At 30.2% G+C, this 26,357-nt stretch overlaps 1 protein-coding gene across 2 annotated transcripts in view; it reads right to left on the minus strand.

The window, feature by feature from the left end:
- The window catches only part of LOC126843596 (uncharacterized), a 227,546-nt gene that overhangs the window by 118,869 nt on the left and 82,320 nt on the right, over positions 1-26,357 (minus strand). For both annotated transcript variants that reach the window (XM_050581208.1, XM_050581209.1), the window contains exon 2: positions 6,145-6,267. In XM_050581208.1, the coding sequence (XP_050437165.1) occupies positions 6,145-6,267 (123 nt within the window). The remainder of the gene's footprint in view (positions 1-6,144; positions 6,268-26,357) is intronic.

The raw sequence follows: 26,357 nt of genomic DNA on the forward strand, positions 1-26,357 counted from the left end.
GTCGGCGATGGAGATTCGAAACGGAATATCATATTTTTTTGTACCGTGGGCGATTCATAATAAATGGTATTTTTTTTATTGCCCAAACGGAATAAAATAAAAACTTCTCAGTAGACATTTACTCTAGTCACAGAACGGGTTGATTGTGATAGAAAATACATCTATAATAAACTATTACGTTACCATATTATATAAACTTGTAGACTTTGACTGGTCAAGCGTCGAAATTATCATTCCATCAAGTATAGGTAAAAGGTGTGTATTGTGTCGATTTGAATAACTCGAGACACAGAAAAACAGAAGGTTAGCTGTGACTTGTCATCAAAATAACCTGTATTAGGTAATAGTGTAAATATTACAAAAAAATAATAATTAATAAACTCATCATTTCGAACGACGCACGAGGTTCACTTTAGCCTTACTATTATTATTATTGACTAATGTCGATGAAACGTCATTAACCAAACCGGTTTGCCCAACGACGACGCTTGCGGTTTGTACAACTTATACCTAAGTAGAAACTTACAATTTTGTTGAGATTGGAAACGGTCTGTTTTTTTTAAAAACTTTTTCAGTAGGTTAGATTGGTGGAAAATAACTTTATCTAAGCTTTACATAGTTCTAGGTCTTTATATGATTGTTTTCTTTTGTTTATCTGGAATGATCACAAAACAGTAATAACTGATATTAATAAGTATGAAGGGGAAAAATTTCACTCAAACCATAAAATTAACCTGAACAAAAAAATGACCTCATTGAAATCGATTTAGACTAGTTTTTTTTTTTATCAAATATTGTCCCAGTTTTTATAACCAACAAGCTCTTCTGTACAATAATAGTACAATAGAAACCGAACGGCCGACCACAGTACCTAAAGGCTTTGACCTATATAATAGCAACAATATGATTATTGTTATTTTGTTTAGAGCGAATCACTCCGAGCGGTTCAATTACCATCGATGATGTGTGTCAAGCTAAAAAGTCTGCAATGGCCAATGCTCCTTCACTATATTATTATGGTACATTGGTGTGTATGTAACTCATATACACATTTATATTATGGTATATTTGTATCAGTTAATAGCGCTGATTAAATAAACCTTGTTGTCGACACGTTGCATTTAAAATTCAAAATAAAAATATACAGGAAAATCGTTGGTGTTAGATGTACGTCTTGTTTTTATAATTTTTATCCGATTATACTTGTTTGATGCAGAAAAAACACTGTGTTATGGCTACTAATGGTTTTTATAATCAGAGAAAAAAACAACTTTTCAACAAACTTTGTAAAATGTTGAATAGGTAATTTTGCCATACGTTTACCTTTTTATTATTTAAAAAAAAAACTATACTTTCATTAAAACTCAATTTATGTTTTTAACATAAAATCGTTTCTATAGACGGTAAACTAAATTACTTTGGCCTCTTCGCCCTTCGGTATAACGTTTACCGTCGCGCACGTTACTGTAAAATAAATAATAATAAAAGACGGCTCGTGCAGTAAATCTTATAGATATAGAAATACAAATACACAGAGGGTCTTTGGCTTGGCCACAGCAGCATTGAAACACACACAAAATCACACATAATTTAAAGCTTTCCTCTGTTGTGAGTTGATAATACCGATATTCATTTTTTTTATTCAAACTAAACAAAACTCTAACAGCCACCTCCGTTTTTAAGAGTTTTTTTTTTTGGCTCCTTAAGTGGTTTAAAACACTATTTTACCAGAAAAATTGTTATACACAAATAATTCGATATTTTTCCTACTGTATTTACTCGGTTTGTAGATTATTTAAAGAGTCTTCGGTTATTTATTTGCATACAAATAAAAATATACAAAAGCTCTAAAAAAACAGACTTGTGTTTACTCGCCATTCTCATACATCGATTCTGTTATAAAACGTGTGTGCTCACGAGACACAATATGTGTCCTTGTAACCTAAAGCTGAAATCGAATAGTTGTTTTTCTTATTAAATTTGTAAAGAAGAGTTTAGGAATTATATTATTATTGTATTCGCAAGCAAAACGCCCACAATGAGCCGAGCATGTTATTTTGTTTGTTCGGCACACATTATAATATTATTATCTCTCAACCCCAAACGATAATAATAATTTTATGTCCGTTTCGTGGGAACGTCAAGAAGATGGCAAAAAAATAACACGTTTTTTTCTTTCTTCAAAAGACATGATTGATAGTCGCATAAAGTGTAACCACATCAAATCCAAGTCGCAGACGTGTGTGTGGTTTACAATTTAATGGATTTCTGTGTAATACTTAAGGCGCATCGCTTTAACTCATCCTTAGCTCACTACCGGTGGGAATTATTAAAGCCTCATAAGACGTTAAAAAAAAAACGGAAAATTCAAAGAAATAATATTGTTTGGGAATGTTAAGTTTTGAACAATCACATTCGAAATTGAATGCACTAATAAAACATCATAATAATTTATATTAAAACATAATATTAATACTGTAAAAGTTCCATTGAAATATTCAAAAACCAATTTAAATTATCTAATTAGACGGCGCGGCGTTGACACTTGAGGATGATAATCAGTTATAGTTAATTGATCTCGTTTATAATTTATATAATATCTGTACCTTAGATCTGAGTGCGCAAATACATATTATAATGGTTCATCATTTATTATTCAAAATACTGACAGACGGTCCTCGAATGTAGCGAAATGGTTTTTGTTTCAGACATTCGAGTAAGACAACTCCATAACAATACTTAGTGGTTCCCAGTTATCATTCTTGAAATTACATTTAATATTATAACTTGAAAACAATACTATTCATGAAAACGAAAGCTGTAATTTCTAAAGTTCAGTATTTTATTAGATTAAAAAAAACCAGTTATCACCTTGCACCACTTGCACCCCCCAAACCTTACCTTGAGTACCTTATCACAAATCTAATTGCGATTGTTTTAACGTTTTAAGTGTTGAGAAAGGGTAAGCGGTGTAGGATTCAGATGAAATAATTAGCGCGGTCGATAAAAGTGGAATGCTAACAAAACTATATTAGTGTTATAAAACAATTTTGCTATCCAATTTTGCGCGGCCCTTTTAAAACATATTTCCCTTTGACAAAATAAAACCATACCTATCCACTCCTGGCCCTAACCTTAACCCGCCTAGAAACAAGTAAGTTGGACTCCGTTTGCCTTAATGATGAAATACAAAACAAATAGACAAAATGATTGTACCTGTTCGCTGTTCACATACAGATTTTCTCTTTTCTTTTGGCTTTGATGTACCTACCTACCTCAGCTGTAATGACAAATGACCGTGTGTATTTTTTTACTACTTTTACCTACCGCCGGGTCTTTAATAATATCATGTAATATCATCGGTCAACCCGTCCGAAGGGGTTTGCATCCGATGACGGATATCTCACACCGCATGACGTCGTCAGCACGATGAAAGGCCGCATGAGTCACACACACAGACTCCACTGGGAACACATTACACATCACAAGAGGGATCGTCACCCTATATATTTGTATATATTATTATATTTAACCGAGTGACCGACTGAGTGTGTGTGTGTGTGGACTTAGACACCATTACCGTAAACGTTTAATGTCCTATTGACAAGGCACAATGACAACGCACGTACATCGTAAATGGATTCCGTCCAGACGATGTGACGCTGCTGTCTAGGGTAGACGATTCGAAAAATAAAAAACTAATAGTATATAATATTTTTAAATTTAACCGACAAGAGGTAGACGACGGATGACTTTCTAATTTTTTTTTAAATTATTTATTTACCGTATACCTCCTGAGAAGGATTATATTTTATCCCCAAGGAACTGCCGCCATATAATATTGTAAAGATCATAAAGCCGGTACACCAAACTCCAAAGAGCGCAAGATTACTCGTTCAAAGCTAATAACTGCAAAGTTTTCGAACAATAATATGCTCTGGGAGTTATTAATTAAACATCCGTATATTTTGGCAGCCAATGCGAATAGTAAAACGTGAAATTCGAACTGGCAAAATCTCTTCAAACGATATATTTATACTTACACGGTTTTAAGTTTTACCGCGGCTGAACATGGCAGTTTTGAAAACAAATTTAATTTGCATAAAATGTATAAATGTGCGTTTGCACTATACCTTAGAAAACCCATTTTGTACTTACTCAAGAGGTAAATCTCGATGAATTCAAAACAACCAAGTTTTCAGGGCAGGATTAAAAAAAAAACCCAAAACCTTTTATAAATAATAAAAATCAAATAAATATAATAATTGAAATTAATTTATCGAACAATTTGTTGAGATATTTTTTAATTACTTTTGACCATTATTTTTTTAATATAGATTTTGAAACATATTTCGATAGGAGAAAATTCAAATTTCTACCATGACATAATTCATTTAAAATATTAAAATTTACTTTTTACACTCATCGTGATTTGCCTGTTTCGAAATTTTGAAGGTAAAAACTATTCTATTAACATCTCAAGGTGTATTTTTTCAGAATGAAACGCGGTTCAGTCAAATAATTTTTGGCTTAATCTTTTCTCATAAAAAATGACTTTTGATGTCAAACTAATAACACCAAAATTCTTTGAAGTGGCCAACAAAAGATGTGTGTTGCAATCCATCACAGATGTTAATTAAAGTTTGTTTCGGGATCTGCCCACGTGTCAGTAATAATACCTATATTAAAAAATATAAATTACATAAAAAGACTATTGTGCACATTTATTAGTTGCAGTCCAGACGCGTATTGACCTCTTTACGACCGAGGCGAGGACTGTGTGTTTTGTTTTCAAAATAGACCGAACCCCGTTATTTTTCAATTTTGAATCCACCTAAATTTAGTTTAAAATAATAATATTGTTTTCGTACACACACCAGACGAACCCAGAAATGGCTAACAATACTGTTTTGATTGAGAAATAACATGATATATTTGTTATGCTATACACGTTTGCCCGGGCCAAAATAAATGTTTTTGTTTCACTTACCATATTATACTTGTATTGACTATACACACATGACATGCTACAATGGATAAAAAAAATCCGTCATAACAGTGGATTGTAATTTTCAAAACACTATTCATCGCAATGTAACTAAAGAAATACATTTCCCGAGTATTGTGTAATGCAATCTTTGCGTTATTGAATATATTTTCCTATTTTTGTTTATTTAGTGAACGCGCAAATTGCAAACGTATTGTTAGCAACTATCTCAATTGTAAGATAACTTTAAATAAATACAGAGAACTTGATACTGATGTTATGACATCTAAATGTGCTACAAAAAGTAGTTAAAGCACAATTTAAAAAAAATGTTACTCATGTAATCCTCTTAAATCTCAATCGAATCGTACTTCTGATTTATTTAAATTAGGATTGATTTAAATACAAAAGTAATTACAGAACAAACCTGACTACTTATATCTTGTACTCGGTTAAACAAAACCACTTTGCTGGCTAATGTTTCGTTCGGATTGCTGGCGTGGAGTGCGGCTCTTAACTTTTTCAGGGGTGGCGAATATTCAACTAAACACACCATTAGAGCATGCAAGTTGTGTCCTATAGATTTTTTTTTATCAAACCATTTTGCTGATTTTATCATTTTTAACTTGCCCCTTATTGGAGACATTTGTTGCCTTATGAACTGTTTTTCCCATTAGCCTTTGTGCTCTGCGAATTAAGTCCGGAAATAAATGTCAACCTTGATCTAATAAAAATTGTCTAAGTATAGTCAATAGTTTTTTTTACGCGTACAACATGAACACAAAAAATCGTTAGATACGGTTCGTAATGAATTTCAAATTAGATTAATCTGATAATGTTAATTTAACGCATATCTTTTGTGATCACAAATAGTCTATTGCGCTGTACTTTTATTATTTTTTTTTTTTTGCATATTTTCTTTACATTGTACACCATAGTAAATCAGTTATTGTTTGACTTCAGCTTATATGCCCACGCTGCATGTACACACTAACACCGCAAGTGACGGACACACTTGTATCCCATCAGGACAGCAGTATGGACTATAGTAATATTTGTACATAACAATAATGCTATGTAAAAGAAGGTTTTTTTTTAACAAGGCGGTTCGTTAAGGTACTTAATTGCCGTCACTAAACAAAAAATGTTTAATTTACCTGGCTGCACACAATTTGTCAATGTGGGTGTCCGGCAGTACATAGGCGTTGATCGGTTCTGAGTATAATTCGTTGCCGCAGTTCAACATGAGATCGTCGACGTGTTCGCCGCTTTTGGAAACCCTAAAACACATATTTTGAAAATTAATTATCGTCGACAAAGCATGGAACCGCTTTCAGTGTATTATTATTATTATAAGATTTCACTCATTAGGTCGATTAGATGCAATCGACGAGGCGCTGCAGTTAGACGCTGCTGCCAAAAAAACAACCGTCGAATCCGGAAGATGCGATTTAAAAATATTCAAATTAAATACAATAATAAATCTTCTCGTTTTGCCTGGTTCGTTAAAAACCGCCGTGTTCACCCAGTGTCGTTTTTCAAAGCGGTTCGAACGCGTATACGGGCAGATTTTTACAAGCATAAAGTATATATTTACAGCCACATTATTCAAATCAAGTGCGGCGCGACGTGACAACCGAAAATGAATACATTAGAAATAATAATAATATTAATAATTCATTACCTAATCGGTCTATTTAGGCCATCGAAACCGGAATGGTTCGAAGATAAAAATAACTCTTATATGATAATAATATAACGATAATTTATCAATAGCTTATCCGAGCATGGACAACACCGGGAGCAGCAGTATACACTCATATATTATCATTAAAAACGCAGCTATTTTTTCCATAGGATATGTTAATGCTACCGTATAACCCACTGAACTCCTTCTCTCAGTCACCACCATTTCCACTCTTAAGTATTTTATTTTAGACCTAACTCGCCTTAAGTGTCTCCATCTCCAATGCCCCCATTAATCGCCCTGGATTAACTGCTAAAATTTAAACATTGGCTCGGTGCCTAACCCTAGCCTTCTTTATGTTGGAATCTAATTGATATTTCATTAACGATACGACCCAGACAATTTTTATTTTTGAGTCTCAAAGAATCTTAAATTTTTCAATAACTTGCATTCAATCATTTCATGAAGAGGATGCTTTTACAACCACAATTTAAAAATAACTTAGTGTAAGAAAGCCAGCGAGAAGAAAAATATGTCATGTGTACAAATGAGTCAAATGTAATAATATTTCTCTAAGATGTCGAGAAAATATTTTCTTTCCTCGTGTTCACTATATTTAAGACATATTTACAAGTGTATATCTGTTTTGCTCACAGAAAATCACATCACCTCACTATAATGAGCGGCTTACTTTTATACTTACGGTATGAAATGCAAAAAATTTTTTTTTTTTTTTGAGGGAACGGGGTGCTAATTTCAAAACTAGGGAAACTTGACACACAAGAGTGCATTCAATATTGTGTTTGTTACGATTATTTTTTGATTGAAAATATCAAGCGGGTCCAAAGTCTTGGGTCCGGCCTAGCGCGTGGGTGTTGGGAAATTTAAAATTTACTTTTAATAACAACATATTATGATTTATGTGTACCATCGCACGTGTATTGACGGCCCACGATGGTGGTAATAATTAATATTTTAGCCGGCAGTGTAAAATAATATGGCGGAACCATTAGAACCGTTTTGGATGGCATTATATTTTAAGAAGCTATTTATCATCGGCGGCCGCACACGTCACACGGCGCTTCTATAATATTATACTCTATTTAATGTTATTACAACCATTAGACGAATCGGTTTATGTGTTCAAAACAAATTTCCTAGCACCGAGATTGTTGCGCTCGATTCTTGTCTACTATACACACACACACACGCGGATTAAACATTAAGAAAATCACCTTATCAACTGCGGCCGTGTTGTGTAAACCGACCGCGTGTAACACGTGAAAAGCATTATGTTAAGTCGTTAAAATAATACATACATACATATTATACCGTACACGTACGCGGGTGAATTAATGACATATGAATGGGTTACATAAAAAAAAAAAAAAAAGCCGGATAAATTAGATAAGCGACCTCATGACGGACGTGAGAGAAGAGTGTAGCTGTTGGATGCAACAAACAACGGTGTACTTATTATTTTATTTGTCTGTGAATAGATAAAACTGTTTGAAGATTATAAACTCGTGTAGGGAGCACGGGAAAAAAAATATGCGGTAGCCGTGTCTATGTGCTATAATGGTACATTGATTGTGTTGTAATTATTTACAAGTCAGAGCCCATTGTCGTTATTTTAACGGAGCGGATAATTGTCGAAAAAGACGTTTTAATAGGTACACTAAGTATTATACCGATGGCGTTGCGCACAGGACAGGTGTCATAAGTGCATATTTTCGAGACAATTAGTTATGTCTTGAAATAGATGTCCACTAGCACGTCTTACGCGCTGTGTACGAATATTGGTAGTCAGAAATAATTATAATAATATACTAGAGGTCATTTAAGTGGATTCACTACACATATTTAAAACTAATTAGAAATGATAATTTCAATAATAAACTAGTTGTGTAAAAAAAAAAAACAATGTTTAATTGTTGTGTTATTTGCCGTCTGTTGATATTAAACTACTATTAAACGATTGAGCATATTATTGCAACACAATTATTAATCATTAATATGTATTTTGATCGGCCGTCAGTCTGAAATAATATTATCAATTATCGACACCCGGATAACGTGTATTAGTATAATTTTTAATTGCTTAATCGACTTGTCATTATAGAGTAATAAAGTATTATTTCTTTTATAGGCAAGTCTTATAAAAATAAATATGTTTTATTGTATGTGTAAAATTTAAATTTGTATTCAAATTTGTTATTGTGTTTTGGTGAGTATGCGAAAATCCGTAACGGATCGAACTTTTAAATTTAATTTTTTATTTTTAATATACACTTTGTTTTGCCATTTTTATTTTTCACTCTATACAAGTGTTGCGCTCTTTAAACCCCAACAATAAACCGTATTACCAAAAATCTTAAAACTAGCGCTTTTCATAATACTTTTAGCTTAATTTTTTAGAGAGGTATTTGTTGAAAATAAAATAAATGTAGCACTAATTTTAAGTTTTAAATATTTTAGAATCCCAAGCCCCCTTCTGATCTCCTCCAATACAACAGGACTAGAGGTCCTTAGTTATTTTAGTTCTTGGACACTTAGTTGAGTTTCATCTGGTTAGGTGAAAATCACGATCCGCTGCAGTAAACTAATGGTATTAATATGAATTATTATAATGATATATTATTTAGGTAACACATAAAATAGGTAAAATATCTTGTTAGCCTGCACCAGACGTGTTCGTATTAAACATTAATAACACAAAATAGCGTTTCCGCGATTAATAATGATTATTATTATTATTTCTCGAGCTCGATGAACGACTAACGGACTGAGTAGGTATAGCCGACGATAGAAAATACATAATTATTATTATACACCGAGTACCTATACATAAATATTGGGTAATAGGAACGATGAGTTACACGAAATCAGCGTACAAGGATATTATGATTATCACACGGTCGAAGTGATTATCAACAAGAAAATATAGACTCGAGTAAGTTAAGCCAAGTAGAATGGAACAAAATAATTCATTTTTTATAATACGCGGAATTGCCTGCGCTGGTGTTAAAATGTAGTTCAATATTTGCCATATTATCGTACTTACTTGACTTAATGTACTTCTAAATATTTCCAATATTTTATAAAACAATTTTTCGAAACGTTCAATTTCGTGCAAATAAAAATAACATAGTTAAAAAATGTTCAAAACTGTTTAAATTTTGTTCAAAATATTCGACAGTTGGTTTTGTTTTTTTTTATATGTGTTACACTGAACAGTGTTCGAATGAAAGTACTTAATACTCGTGTGTCTTGACAACAAACAAATGATTATTATGCATAATATATATATATTACCATTGCGGCTAATGAAATGATAATACTTGGTTTGTATGACTGTAACTGACTGAATGATACTTTTGGTTTATTACCATTAAATTACTTTTGAAGTTTTGGCTTAGGTTTCAGTGTGGACGAATCCAAACGGTCGCTACGCTTTCACCTGAATGTAAATGCACTTCATTTGTAATAACTGTTTTACATTATTATTTTAATTATCGAATTATCCGTCGTAGTAAATACGATCCATCGAATCTCTATTGTTTTATTTTGTTTTAATTATCACAGAGCACAGCCCAAAGCAAATTATGTTACTCATAAACCAATAGCGTCCATTATGTTTTATACACACAGCCAGCGTGGCAGTCTCCTAAGCACAAATGAGAATTAAATATTTTCTGAATCCTTCCTTTTACGGAGGCGGTGAAATCGGTGTCAAATTCATATTGTATTGTTCTTCTTATTGTGTTGGCCACAACCAGGACCGCAATTACACTTGTAGAAACCTTTTTTTCTAATCTAATAATATTATATTATTGTATGCATTGCAATATGCAACCTAACCATTTTTTATATGGATTATAAGTAGCTGATGTTCGCTAAGAATTAATTAGTCTTATTTATATTTTTTTAAACAAAGTATATCTTATTACAGTCTGGAATTTGGATTGTAAAACTAAGCTGCTGAACCGCGTTTCGCTGATCGTAATAACGTATGAAATGCATCGATGGTTTGATGGAAAATGAAATTATATTGCAAATAATTCATGAATCGTTTTTAAATTTATAATATTATTAATGCAGGTGACGTTGCAAGTTAGTTTGAGATGGGTTTTGAATAAATTACAATAAAACGGAGGTTCGGATAATAATGATTCTTTTGTGGCGGCGCTAAGTCTGTGCGGTTCAAAAAAGCCATTGTAAACAATTGGAAAATTGATCGAGCACCTTACCTATACCGTCAAAGTACAGGTTAGGCGAGAACCGGCGCTTTCGAAGCTCCGGGTAGATTTATTTTCCGGTCTGGTTTCAATAAACTCTTGACGGCTGTTGGAAAATCTCCATCAATCAACGAAACTTGTCAGGAAAGGTGGGGGGGGGGGTGTTTTTTTGTATTGTTAGTTACCGTTCTGGAAATAATAAGTTTTCAATCCGTCACGAACGGGGTTGTATTGAAATAACCAAAAAAGTCCAGGGGTTCGTTGGCGTTTTCTATATTATATATATTTCAGGCTATAATATTATCATTATTATTATTATTACTATAAAGTGAGGCGATATTAAAAAAGCTTTGTGTAAAAATAAAAATTTGAAAAAAAATCACTTAACAACAATAACTTAACGGATAAAAGAAGACTGTATAATACTGTTTTTGGCGCCATCCGTCCGAGCGTAAGCGGACAGTGAAAGCCGACCGATTGTCTGCTCTGCCGCTTGGCCGTAATCAACGAAACGCTATTATATTCTTGTAATATATTATATTATATAGAAATATAGAAACTTATTTGTATTTTTGTGGGTTACCCGATTGTCCGGCCAAAGAGGAAATAACAAAGCCCCGAAACTATATTATTATAATAATATACTACTGCAACGCACTTTCGTTGGCCGCGAAATTTCAGTCACATCAAAACCTATCCAATCAATAATGATAATAATAATAATTTGAACAACTTAAAACGTTTTAACGAGTCATCCCCGCATTTATAGTATTAATATTATGATTTCGATGGGCTCTAAGAAATTTTCCATTAAAAAGCTCCTTCTTTTATTCTCTTATTTTCCATTTCACTTTCTTGTCAAATGCACAAAATAAATGTTTGCAAAAGCCCGCAGACAAACATTAAAAACACTGGTGGCGACAAAATAATATGGCGTTATTATTGTTTCCATTTTATTTTTTATAAGGTAGAAACGATTTCACATATAAAATAGACGGATTCGTTGGAGTGTTAAATTTAAATAATTGAGAAAGTTTAAGACTTAAATGCTGTACAATTCGACCTCGTTCAGAGAGGAAAGTTTCAGAAATGAGCGTTCCCCAAAATGGTTGTGCTCACTTGAAGTGCTTGTAACGAGCTGTCTTCAAATTATTTTTTTAAACTTACAAATGACGAAAACGACTGAAAAGTTCATTTTCTCTTGTAAACTTCACGTTTATAACAAATTTTTCAATACTCTGCCCTAAGTACATATTTAGCTTCAGTAGATTATACCGGTGCACTTGAGATAATAATCAAAAAGCTTTAGGCTATTGAGTGAAAAAATGTAATAATAATCTTTTTATAGTTCTATAAAAAAATTAATCTAATTGCTAATAATTCTAATTTAGAGGAAAAAGGCACATATTACCAGTATTCGTTGATTTTGAGGGATAATTGGTGATTTTAGCAACTTTGGATGACTTCTATTATAAAGATGTCGGTTAGGCGGTTAAAACATCCGTGTTCGAAAACACATAAAACGCATAATAAAAACCAATACTGAAATGGTATATATTGATATAAAAACCTAAAACACTTTTGATTGCCTTAGTAAACAATATATTTTTAAAATAATATGTTATTCTATGTTAATTCACGATAAGACTTGGAGTAAATGGGTGCTTTTTAGCAATTTTTATTATAAATATGTTGACTATGTCGTCAAAACAAGCGTATACTAAAACACAAAATAAACAAATACGACTTAAAACCATTACGTTTTCAACACTATATCAAAAACATAAAACAATTGTGATTGCCAAATAGTTTGTTGTTTAAATCTATATTAACAAAATAGTGTACAGTACAGAGTTCCCGTTCTATATGGTTGCTAGTTTGTAATTTTTTTAATCTATAATTGATTTCATAAAACATTATTTGAAAATGATTTTCGCAAAATTCTGTTTGCTTATAATAATTTTCATAATCCAACATAAGAAGCTCTTGGGCGAAGAAAATGAAAAGGACATACATGAAAAACTACTAAAACAATGGAATCAAGTAAGGCCATTTAATACTGGGTATAAGACGAAGAACGATGAGTTGGCAACTAATTTCGCTATTTTATCTACCGAACAACTAAGACAAGCAATAGTTGATAAATTCGGCCAACTTAAATGTGGCTGTCTTTACAGCGCACATTTTAATTTTTCAATAGCCGACAATATGTTTAAAGAAAAAAACCATTTATTACTAAAAAGACGTTCGAATTTATTTTTAGAAGAATCCCTGACAATGGTTAGCATATTTGTCAATATAAAAGAAGTAACGATGACTGAAATATGGTTTGTTTACTATCACGCACGTTTAATAAACAGCTACTTCAATCCACCAAAAAATATGAAGTTGAGCGTTTCGTGTTTGGAGATAATTATGGAACAGAATCATTTTGTTCTAACTGAACTCGACAGATACTTCCAGCAAAATTGTAGCAATGAAAATATTTTCTATATAAAATCTAATAAGTCAAAGCGCTATTTTTGTATTCTTAACACCGTAAAACATATTTATTCAGACACACTTAAGGTGTTGCTTGCTAAAAAAAATTCGCTATTTACGCATATGCATGAGTACAATCTAGCAAAAAGCCTTACAAGTTTTGTCAAATAAAACATCATTGAAAAATATCTGAGAAAAGAAATCCAAGAAAAACATAATAAGTTTCACAATAAATTTATATTATTATCTCTTGAGCGTATGGAAAGCCGCATTTGCATTAAATTGCAACAAGTATTGTATGATTCCTACACGGAGTTTGATAAATATTATTATGGGTTCAAAAAATTACTGATTTTCAGACAACACGATTTAAATATTATTCATATAATAAAATTGATGTGGTGTCAGATCACTTGGAATTTCTTAAAAGAAATAAATCAAATAATCGACGACAATTTTCCCCCAAATAAATCTTTAGCTTCGTGGATGCAAAACACTCCTAAAGACTTCGAAAAAAACCTCTATTATTACATATTAGAATTCCAAAATGCATTATCAAACGTTATTAATAAATTAAATTTAAAAGATAGTGTTTTCTATGAACTGAATACCATTTGAGGCAGTGATTTATCATGCTATACGAAAGACAATAGCTGTCGCTTTGAGGCTAAACATAATATGGTTGAAAAAGTCCAATATGAACTTGAAAATGTATCTTTGTTATTGAATATCCCACCTTCATATTATGATGCACAAAAACGAGAAAGTATAAAGGAGCTTTTAGAATTTACTAACTCGTTAAGAAACGGCATTAATAATGTCTTTTTTGATTTGTTCGAATTTGAATTACTTGAATCTTACTTGAAAATTATCGGTGACTATAGCCATCGTATTTCCATGTTTTTGAATTCTAAACCTATAACACAACAAGTTTTAAATGCTGATGAACATCTTGAATAATCTAAGCTGTCGATATGGAAACATTCAATGAAGATAGAATACATAAATACAAAAATTACTGACTTGCCTCAATGTAATTAATACTTTTATTAAAATAGCTTTTTATGTGTTTTAGAAGTACTAATTTGTGGTTCTATAACTAATTACGTCTTATTTATAATATACTATTTCAATTGTTTAAAATCATGTACAGCTATTGTTTGTGGGTTTACTGTTATCTACGATTATAAATTAAATAATATTATTTAGGTCGCAAATTTACTATAGTAATAAAATGTCGTTTAATAAATTTTGTTTTATGGTTATTTTATCACTCGAATAAAAGATTTTCTTCAAAATACTATTGATTGTTCTGTTTACTTTTATTTAACAATAGATTTACACTGAGTCCAGAGCATCTAGTTTTTTGGTTCAGTGGTTAAAATACAACCGTGTTCAAAAACAAATAAAAGTCTATATGGAAATAATTGATTATATTCTATTTAATTGTGTAAAGCGATACGTTTTTTAACACAAAAACGGCAACCACGATGTAAAACAATGAACGGATTAAACTTAAAATAGATTGAAATTATAAAAATTGATTAAAACAACTTGTTTCTCAAATATTGTCTACATTAACATTTTTAAAAACGGATGGTTTTCAATTCCTTATCACTGATTTAAGCGATTTTGAACTTCTTATACGAACACTAATGTTTTATTATTTAATAATTCATTGAAAAAACAATTATTTTTCGATAATTATAAAAAAAACTTTAGTCTAACTGATGTATTTTATTCAATACAATGTATTAAATATTTTGTTTTAAAGGCTTAGTGAGAAGAAATGATTCATTTTTACTCATTTCATATAACACACTAAATAAATGAGCATGTATGTACATTATTCCTAAAATATATGATGTACACCTACAAAACCAATAAAGAAAAACGTAACACTGTAAAACCAATACCCTTGCGGCTTCGTATCAAGACCAATAATCAATAAAATACTTGTAAATGATTTATAAAAAATAATATGTTTGCAACAATGCGTTATTTAGATAAACAATTGAACTTCGGTATAATCTATTCGAATATGTACAGCCAAATAACACACAATTTGTACTTTCCGTAAAATAAGAATGATCGTTTAACAACATAACGAAAATGGATTTCACAAAGTATAGTGTAGTATGTTTAATTTTTATATTCAAACTGCAGTCAATGTCTTGCGACGAACATGCAGAAATACTATCACAATGGAATCAAGTAAGATTACTTAATACTGGGTATGAGACAAAAAACAATGAGTTGGTGCCCGATTACACTAGTTTATCTATTGAAGAACTAAGGCAAGTAATAATTTCCAAATATGACCAACTTATATGCGGTTATCTTTTCAGTACATACTTCCATTTCTTAATAATCAATAAAATGTTTCACGCAGAAATATACTATTTACTAAAAAACCGTTTGATTTTGTTCTTAGAAGAATCCGTGAAAATGGTTAGGTCTGTTTTTGACGTAAAAGGAGTACGGATGACTGAAATATGGTTAGTTTACTATCACGCATTTACCATGAATAACTACTTCCATTATCCAACAGAACAACAGTTGAGTGATTTCTTTTTGGAAAAAACTATGGATCAAAATCATTTTGTACTTGTTGAGCTCAAGAGATATATCGATACAAACTGTCCCGGTGATAATATTTTCAGCATAAATTCTGGTATGTTTAATCGCATTGAAAATATTTTTTCTTCGTCAAAGAATAAGGTATGTTCTTGTCTTCTCGCACGGAAGCTAATATTTGATAATAAAAATTCGCTAAACAATTTACACGAGGTCAATCTGGAAGTTTTATCAAGTGTTATCAATCAAAAGATCAATAAAACACTTTTAAAAACCGCAATCGACGAAAAATATATTATGTTTCGAAACCGTTTTATAAAATATAAGCCTTTTTTTATCGAAATAGACATTTGGAATATATTGGATCAAAAAATGAGGACTCATTTAGAGATTTCTAAAAATCAGGAATTGAGAGGATTACTCAAGTTCGGAAAACTTAATTGTATGTCTATTAACATACTAAAATTTATGTGGTATCGAATTACTTTGAACTTCCTGACAGAAATAAATAGTATAATATACTATCAATATGACCCAATTATTGAAACATGTTCTCCAAATGATAATAACACACCTCAAGACATAGGAAAAAACCTCAACTCTTACATAGAAAGATTCCAACCGTTGCTATCAAACGTCATTGATAAAATGAATTTAAATGATGGAACCCTCTATGAACTGTATACTTTATTTAACATTGATTTATCACATTATCGAAATAACAACAGCTATCGTTTTACAGAAAAATGTTATTTGGCTAAAAAAGTAAAAAATGAACTTGATTCTGTATGTTCATCATTAAATATCCCACCTTCATGTTGCAGTATAAATAACCGATGGTATATGTTTTGGATTATAAGTAAGGTTCATATAATAAGTAAAGAGATTAGTATAGTCTTTGAAGATTCCGTGAAATTTAAATTACTTCAATCGTACTTAAATTTTATAAGTGACTATAACGGTCGTATATCCATGTTTTTGGATTCATTATACGCAAATAAACACGATTAAATGTAATTTTTTACGCATAATATTTACATTAATATTCTGTTCTAGTAAAAAATGCAACTGTATATTTTCATATTTGTTTGATTTGTAACATGTTAATTTTATCTCTTAAATTTGTCATTTCAATAAAAAACCATTTATTACCAAAAAGACGTTCGAATTTATTCTTAGAAGAATACCTGACAATGGTTAGCATATTTGTCAATATAAAAGAAGTAACGATGACTGAAATAGGGTTAGTTTACTATCACGCACGTTTAATAAACAGCTACTTCAATCCACCAAAAAATGTGAAGTTGAGCGTTTCGTGTTTGGAGATAATTATGGAACAGAATCATTTTGTTCTAACTGAACTCGACAGATACTTCCAGCAAAATTGTAGCAATGAAAATATTTTCTATATAAAATCTAAAAAGTCAAAGCGCTTTTTTTGTATACTTAACACCGTACAGAATTTTTTATTCAGGCACACTTGAGGTGTTGCTTGTTAAACAATTTTCGCTAATTAAGCAAATGCATGAGTACAATCTAGCAATTGGCCTTACAAGTTTTGTCAAATATAACATCACTGAAAAATATCTGAGAACGTCTTTTTTATAATATACTATTTTAGTTGTTTTAAATCGCGTGCATTTTTTGTTTGTGGTTTTACTGTTATCTACGATTATAAAATAAATAATATTACTTAGGTCGCAACTTTAGTATTAATAAAATGTCGTTTAATGAATTATTATATTTTATTTTATGGTAATTGTATCACTCAAATAAAAGATTTTCTTCAAAGACTATTTATTGTTATGTTTACTTTTATTCAAAAATAAATTTACACTGAGTCAGAGCATCCAGGTATTTATCTTTGGTTCAGTGGTTAAAATACAGCCGTGTTCGAAAACACATAAAATACAATAAACAACTGAAAATATAACGATTTAAACAAATACCCTTTTAGTTCCATATGGAAAAATAAAAACACTTGCTATTGACGTATTAAGTAAAATATTTTTATAATACTATGTTTTTTTTTATGTAGGTCGACGATAAAACTTGGAGTATAATTTGTTTGAATGTGTACCTAACAAAATAGGGATGCCGTTAAGTTCCGGAAAATATTGTCACAGACGATTGATTCACAATAGTGAATCCAAACATACCTATGACCTTAGCTAGACCGGTGCCTGGCTAATACTAAATAACATACTTATAGATCATTTAACCCGATAGTAGTGTTGTGGAGTGTAAAAAATCTGTACTGTTTACCTGAGTCTCGTCGGGACAGAAATTATTTTAGCAAATTTTTGATCAGATTAATATCGAGTTGATATACAAAATAGAGCACTCCGGTTTACAGAGGCGGATACTAGGTAGGGAGATAGAATACCATTTGTTTATTAACAAAATCACAAATAAAAATACTAAAAAATATAAATTTATAAATTTAATCTGTTTATCTGTTGGACGCTTTTTTTTATACTTTTCAACACTATATCGAAAACAGCCAAAACCAAAATTTCATGTGACTAACTTACAATTAATAAACAATATATTTTTTTAATAATATGTTATTATATGTAGGTTAACGATAAGACTTGGAGTAAATGGGTTCTTTTTAGCAATTTGTATTATAAAGACGTTGACTATGTCGTCAAAACATCCGTATACCAAAAGACAAAATAAACAAAAACGACCTTAAAACAATACTTTTTCAACACTATATCGAAAAAAAAAACACTTGTGATTGCCAAGTAATGTTGTTTAAATCTGTATTCACAAAGTAACATACAGTACAGAGTTCCCGTTCTTTATGGTTGCTAGTTTGCAATTGTTTGAACCTACTATAGATTTTATAAAACTTTAATTGGCACTGTAGTATCATATTGGAAAACGACATTACGAAAATGATTTTTACAAAATGTTGTTTCCTTATTATAATTCTCATAATCCAACATAAGAAGCTCTTGGCCGATGAAAAAGAAAAGGGCAAACAGGCGAAAATGCTAAAACAATTGCATCAAGTAAGTTCATTTAAGACCGGTTATGAGACGCTGAACGATGAGTTGGCAACTGATTTCGCTAGTTTATCTACCGGACAACTAGGAAAAGCAATAATTTATAAATTCGGTCAACTTAATGTGGTTATCTTTACAGTGCACATTTTATTTATTCAATTGCCCACAAAATGTTTCAAACAAAAAACTCTTCTATACTATAAAGCCGTTCGATGTTATTCTTAAAAGAATCCGTGACAATGGGTAGCTCTTTATTCAATAAAATCTAACCATATATTTTCGGTTCTTTAAACTCCATTTACATCAAAAAATGACTTAAACATTTTCGCGGATTCTTCTAAGAATAAAATCAAACGGCTTTTTAGTAAATAACAGAATTCTGCGTGAAACATTTTGTCGACTATTAAAAAATGGAAGTATGTACTGAAAAGATAACCGCATATAAGTTGGTCGAATCTGGAGTTTATTGCTTGCCTTGGTTGTTCTGTAGATAATCTAGCGTAATATGATGTATTTTTATATGATACTATCCAACTATAATTCTTGTATATCTAAATAACGCATTATTGTGAACATAGTTTTTTTTATGCATCATTTACAAGTGTTTTAGTGATTATTGGTTTTGATACGAATCTGCAAGGGTATTAGTTTTACAGTGTTACGTTTTTCTATATTGGTTTTGTAAGTGTAACATAATATACCATAATCTAGTCATCCTTAAAAAATTATATTATTATAAAAATTTGCTAAATAACCATCTGCGTAAGGACACTCTGGTAAAAGGCCTCAGGAGTTTTATCAATTAAAACACAACCAAATCTTAATTATTACCTTATTTATATTAATCATTTTGAGTCATGTACAACTGATTTTGTGATCTTAATGTTATCTTCGAAATCAGAATATATAATGTTATTTTTAAGGTTATTTAGTCATCATTAAGTCAAATTTAGTAGTAAAAAAACGCTACTGTACGAGTAATACTGTTTAATATGTTGGATTTGCAACATGTTAATTGTATTTCTCAAATAAAATATAATCTTCATCGATACAATAATTTTATCCTTAGTGATAGACGTAAATATATTGAATAAGTTACAGATTTTCAATGGTTAGTTTACCAGTGTAGTTTTAGTAAACTAAATTTTTTCAATGTAATCATAAAACGTATAGTCCATTTAGATTTATTTAGTCGTCCCAACAAATCTAACTTAAACACCGAAAATTCTTATTTTTTTTTCGTTATATTTATATACAGGAAAAATCGATTAAAACTGTTAAATGTTGGTCCCTTTTATATTAATTTGTTATTTTGGACCAAACAACAGCCAGACCATTTTTGAATACTTTTGTGAACTTTTTACACTATTACTAGGTAAAGCTAGTTAACTATGGTTAGCTGTGCAATAATTATTGGAAAAACGATTATACTTATTCTATTATAAAAAACTATATCTTAATTGATATTTTTTTTTTGAAATAGTGAGAAGCAAATGATTTATTTTTACTCGTTTCATAAAACGCATATATAATAATTCGGCATGAATATTGTTTATTCCTAAAAGATTTGTACACTGACAAAACCAAAAAAAAATACTTTTGAATGTCGTATACAAAAACATATGTTCACAATAATGCGTTAGGTACCTATTTTGTTAAACAATAGAACTTCGATTACCTACTCTATGGGAATATGTACCATAAAAACAGACATTATGTACTTTCTGTTCTTAAGAATAACTCGTTTGTAGTTTTATTTTGTACCTATTAAACATAATAAAAACTCATAGTTGGATTGTTTCATATAAAAGTACAAAATCATGAAAATGGTTTTCACAAAAAATGAGGTAGTATGATAAATTTTTATAATTTTCAAATTGCAGTCAATATCGTTCGGCGAACATGCAGAACTACTAACACAATGGAATCAAGTAAGTTTATTTCATACTGGGTATGACACGCAGAACGATGAGTTGGCACCCGATTACGCTAGTTTATCTAATGAAGAACTAAGGCAAGCAATAACTTCCAGATTCGATCAACTTAAATGTGGAAATCTTTACAGTGCGCATTTCCATTTTTCAATAGTCGACAAAATTTTTCAAACACGAGACTTTTTTTTACTAAAACCCGATTTGATTACATTCTTAGACGAATCAGTGAAAATGGTTAGCTATTTTTTCGACGTAAAAGGATTACAGATGAATGAAGTATGGTTAGTTTACAATCAAGCAGTTACCATGAACAGCTACTTCCAATTACCTTTGGTGGTACAACGGATGCCATGGTGTATTCAGAAAAATATAATGCAGCAAAATCATTTTGTGGTTATTGAACTCAACAAATATCTCGAGAAAAATTGTTACGGTGAAAATACTTTCGACATACATTTTGAAAAGTTAGGTACATATTCTAGTTCTAGCGCACATGAATTAATACTTGATAATAAAAAATTGCTAAACATTTTACACGAGCTCAATCTAGAAAAAGGTCTTAACAATTTTATCAACCCAAAGATCAATGAAACTCTCTTAAGAAAAGCTATAGACGAAAAATATATTTTGTTTCAAAACCGTTTCCGATCGTATGCACCTTGGTTTATGGATAAAAAAAATTGGAACATATTAGACCAAACAATGAAGCCTTATTTAAAGATATCTAAAAATCATGGATTGAAAGGATTACTCATGTTCCGAAGACTTAATTTTATGATTATTGACATACTTAGATTTACTTGGTTTCGGTTGACTTGGGAATTCCTGACAGAATTAAATCAAATAATAATCGAACATTTTGACCCAATTGAAACGTTTGCTCCAAAAAATGATAAAACACCTGAAGACATAGGAAAAAACATTAACAATTACATAACAAGATTCCAACAGCTTTTATCAAACGTGATTGATAAACTGAATTTAAATGATGGTATCTTCAATGAGTTGTACAACGTTTTTGAAACTGATTTATTACGTTATCAAGAAAACAAAAGGTATCGCTTTAAAGCTAAAAACGATATAGTAAGAAAAGTCAAATATGAAGTAGATTCTGTATCTTCAGCATTTTTTTATATCCCACCTTCGTTTTATAGTATAAAGACACGATACATTATGATTTGGAATTTATCTAAAGCTAAGTTGATAAGTTTTGAGATTGATAAAGTCTTTGAAGATTCGATGGAATATAAATTACTTGAATCGTTCTTGAAGTTTATCAGTGACTATAGAGATCATATATCGATTTTTTTGATTTCCTAAACTGCAGAATACCTTGATGAAATGTTGCTTTTAAACTCCAGAATTTCAAAATTTCATATAGCATATCTTAAAGATGATATGCCATATATGATAGATATTATTTTTTTTTAAAGTTTCGTTAAGCTTTGAAAAATATAAATTTAAAGGTTTTATAATTAATAATTATCCTATTTATAATATATAATTATCATTTTGGGTCATGTAAAACTATTTTTGTGGATCTACTGTTATCTTCAAAATCAAAATGTATAACGTTCTTTTTAAGGTTACTAAGTCGTTATAGTTAGTATATAAGTGTTATAACAGTTGTATTTTGATGTTTTTCAATTCTGAAACTGCAGAAAGTCATGTTCTAAATCTTGTTTTTTAATTATAGAATTTAAACAGTCTATATGGAAACAATTGATTATATTCAATTTATAATTAATAATAATCATTGGAAATTGTGTACAACTATTTTTGTGGTCTTACTGTTTTCTTCGAAATCGGAATGTATAATTTTATTTCTAAGTGAAGAGTTGTATTTCAATGTTACATTATATCTGTACCAGTTAAAATAAGTCTACTGTGCCAATAATAATGTGTGATATGTTTGGTTTTCCACATATTAATTATATTTCTCAAATAAAATAGAATCTTCATGAATACAAGATTTTTGTCTATATAATATAATGTATGGTCATAGTTACCCAAATACTGTAAATAACTATAAAATGAAAATATTGTCATTGCCAGTTGACTGTTGATTCACTCACACATAGCAAACTGGAAATTGACTACGGTCAAAGTGTAATTTTACTCATTTTTGGGAGTTTTCCTTGATTAAAAAAAAGTTTGACTACAGATGCGTTTTACTATTTTACTAAATTTTTCTACACATACGAAAAACTGAATTATTTAAATGAAAATCGGTTTGCCAATTTATAACTCAATAAAGAGGCCAAAAAATTCATATATTTTTACAAAATTGAAATTGGATCAGACAAAGTTTCACAATTTTGTTACAGCGATACGTTTTTTAACACAAAAACGGCAATATCTAAACAATGAACGGATTAAACTTAAAATACATTGAAATTATAGAAATTGATTAAAACAACTTGTTTTTTATACATTGTCTACATTAAACTCTTTAAAAGCGGATCGTTTTCAATTCCTTATCATTGATTCATACAATAGTTGTAAATCTGTAGATATTGAACTTCTTATACGAACACTGATGTTTTACTATTTAATAATTCATTGAAAAACAATTATTTTTCGTTATTTTAAAAAAAACTACAGCCTAATTGATATATTTTATTTAATACTATGTTTTGAATATTTTATTATAAAGGCACGACGAGTAGAAAATAAATCATTTTTACTCGTTTCATAAAACACAATAAATTGATAAGCATGCATATACATTATATCTAAATTTATTTATACTTACAAAACCAATAGTCAATAAAACACTTGTAAATGATTCATAAAAAAATAATACGTTCAAAATGATGCGTTATTTAGATAAACAATTGAACTTCGGTATAATCTATTCGAATATGTGCAGCCAAGTAACACACAATTTGTACTTTCCGTAAAATAAGAATAATCGTTTAACAACATAACGAAAATGGATTTCACAAAATATAGTGTAGTATGTTTAATTTTTATATTCAAACTGCAGTCAATGTCTTGCGACGAACATGCAGAAATACTATCACAGTGGAATCAAGTAAGATTACTTAATACTGGGTATGAGACGAAAAACAATGAGTTGGTGCCCGATTACACTTGTTTATCTATTGAAGAACTAAGGCAAGCAATAATTTCCAAATTCGACCAACTTATATGCGGTTATCTTTTCAGCACATACTTCCATTTCTTAATAATCGACAAAATGTTTCACGCAGAAATGTATTATTTACTAAAAAACCGTTTGATTTTGTTCTTAGAAGAATCCGTGAAAATGGTTAGGTCTGTTTTTGGTGTAAAAGGAGTACGGATGACTGAAATATGGTTAGTTTACTATCACGCATTTACCATGAATAACTACTTCCATTATCCAACAGAACAACAGTTGAGTGATTTCTTTTTGGAAAAAACTATGGATCAAAATCATTTTGTACTTGTTGAGCTCAAGAGATATATCGATACAAACTGTCCCGGTGATAATATTTTCAGCATAAATTCTGGTATGTTTAATCGCATTGAAAATATTTTTTCTTCGTCAAAGAATAAGGTTTGTTCTGGTCTTCTTGCACGGAAGCTAATATTTGATAATAAAAAATCGCTAAACAAATTACACAAGGTCAATCTGAAACTTTTATCAAATGTTATCAACCAAAAGATCAATAAAACACTTTTAAAAACCGCAATCGACGAAAAATATATATTTTTTCGAAACCGTTTTAAAACATATTCTCCTGACTTTGTAGAAAAAGACATTTGGAATATATTGGATCAAAAAATGAAGACTCATTTAGAGATTTCTAAAAATCAGGAATTGAAAGGATTACTCAAGTTCGGAAAACTTAATTGTATGTCTATTGACATACTAAAATTTATTTGGTATCGAATTACTCTGAAATTCCTGACAGAATTAAATCATCAAATATACTATCAATATGACCCAATTATTGGAACATGTGCTCCAAATGAGAATAACACACCTCAGGACATAGGAAAAAAGCTCAACTCTTACATAGAAAGATTCCAACCGTTTCTATCAAACGTTATTGATAAATTGAATTTAAATAATGGTACCTTCAATGAGCTGTATACTATATTCAACATTGATTTATCACATTATCAAAAAAACAACGGCTATCGCTTTAAAGAAAAACATAACTTGGTTAGAAAAGTCAAAAATGAATTAGATTCTGTATGTTCATCATTAAACATCTCACGTTCATGTTGCAGTATAAAGAAATTATGGTATATGTTTTGGATTATAAGTAAGGTTCATATAATAAGTGATGAGATTAGTATAGTCTTTGAAGATTCCGTGGAATTTAAATTACTTCAATCGTACTTAAATTTTATCAGCGACTATAGCGGTCGTATTTCGATGTTTTTGGATTATATTATTACATTATATGTAGAAAAACTTGATTAAATGTGTTTTTTTACGCATCATTTTTACATTAATATACTGTTCTAGTAAAAAAAAACGCAGCTGTATATTTTCATATGAACTGTTTGATTTGTAACACGTTAATTTTATCTCTTAAATAAAATATTTTCTTTAAAATACAATTGTTCCTATTAGTTACATATTTTATTTAACTCTATGCTTACATCGAGCTTATGTATCTATTAAAGAATGTCTAAAAAAGTTTTGCTTTTACGCCACTTAATTGTTCTTTGTATCATAAAAGTAAATTTTGCTAATCTAGTGCTAATTTAGTAAAATATATTGGTATTTTACTATTTTTTATCTTTAGGGTTTCTTGCCCAAAACTTTCTAATTTTTGACAGCTAATCGAGTTCATTACTTATCGGATCTGCAAATTTATAATAATAAAACGCTAAGTTACTTAAATGGATTACTAAATATAATGATAGCATCTCTCCTTCGCATCGAAACTAAAAGGAGCTTCAATAGGATATAAAGAGGTTTTGATTCGTTGCATTTATACAGCAACAACTTTTAAATTATAGTAGACAACCGCTTCGTGTGTAAAAAGTATACACAAACACAAGTCTACATGGCATTACTCATTACACTGTACAAGTTCACCTGTGTTCCAAATTATTTATGACCCTATGCTGCATTACTTAGAAATACATAAATCGACTAGCGCCTACAGTACGGTATTATTGGTATTGGTTTGGATTGTTTTTGTAGGTGTCGATATTTGCAAAATTCGGTTGTTGTCGAGATTTAGGTTAAAATGTTAAAATAAAATCGTAAGCTTAGACACATAAAAGATAAACAAAGAAAAAAATTGCACTGTAAGACTCATACTATTGAGCTGCCTATCGAAGCAAAATATAAGAATACTTATAGATGATATAATAAAAAGAACTAATAATTTAAAAAATTGTGCAATACTAATTTATTGGAATCTCACCTTACTGGAAAACATATACTACAAAGTATGTGACAAACTTACATTACATTAAATATAACAC

Source organism: Adelges cooleyi, unplaced genomic scaffold (genome assembly GCF_023614345.1).
Source record: "Adelges cooleyi isolate 19-005CV unplaced genomic scaffold, UGA_ACOO_1.1 ACOO_flye_CR_arks_rails_tigmint_CR_PRNA_574, whole genome shotgun sequence".
Classification (NCBI taxonomy): domain Eukaryota; kingdom Metazoa; phylum Arthropoda; class Insecta; order Hemiptera; family Adelgidae; genus Adelges; species Adelges cooleyi.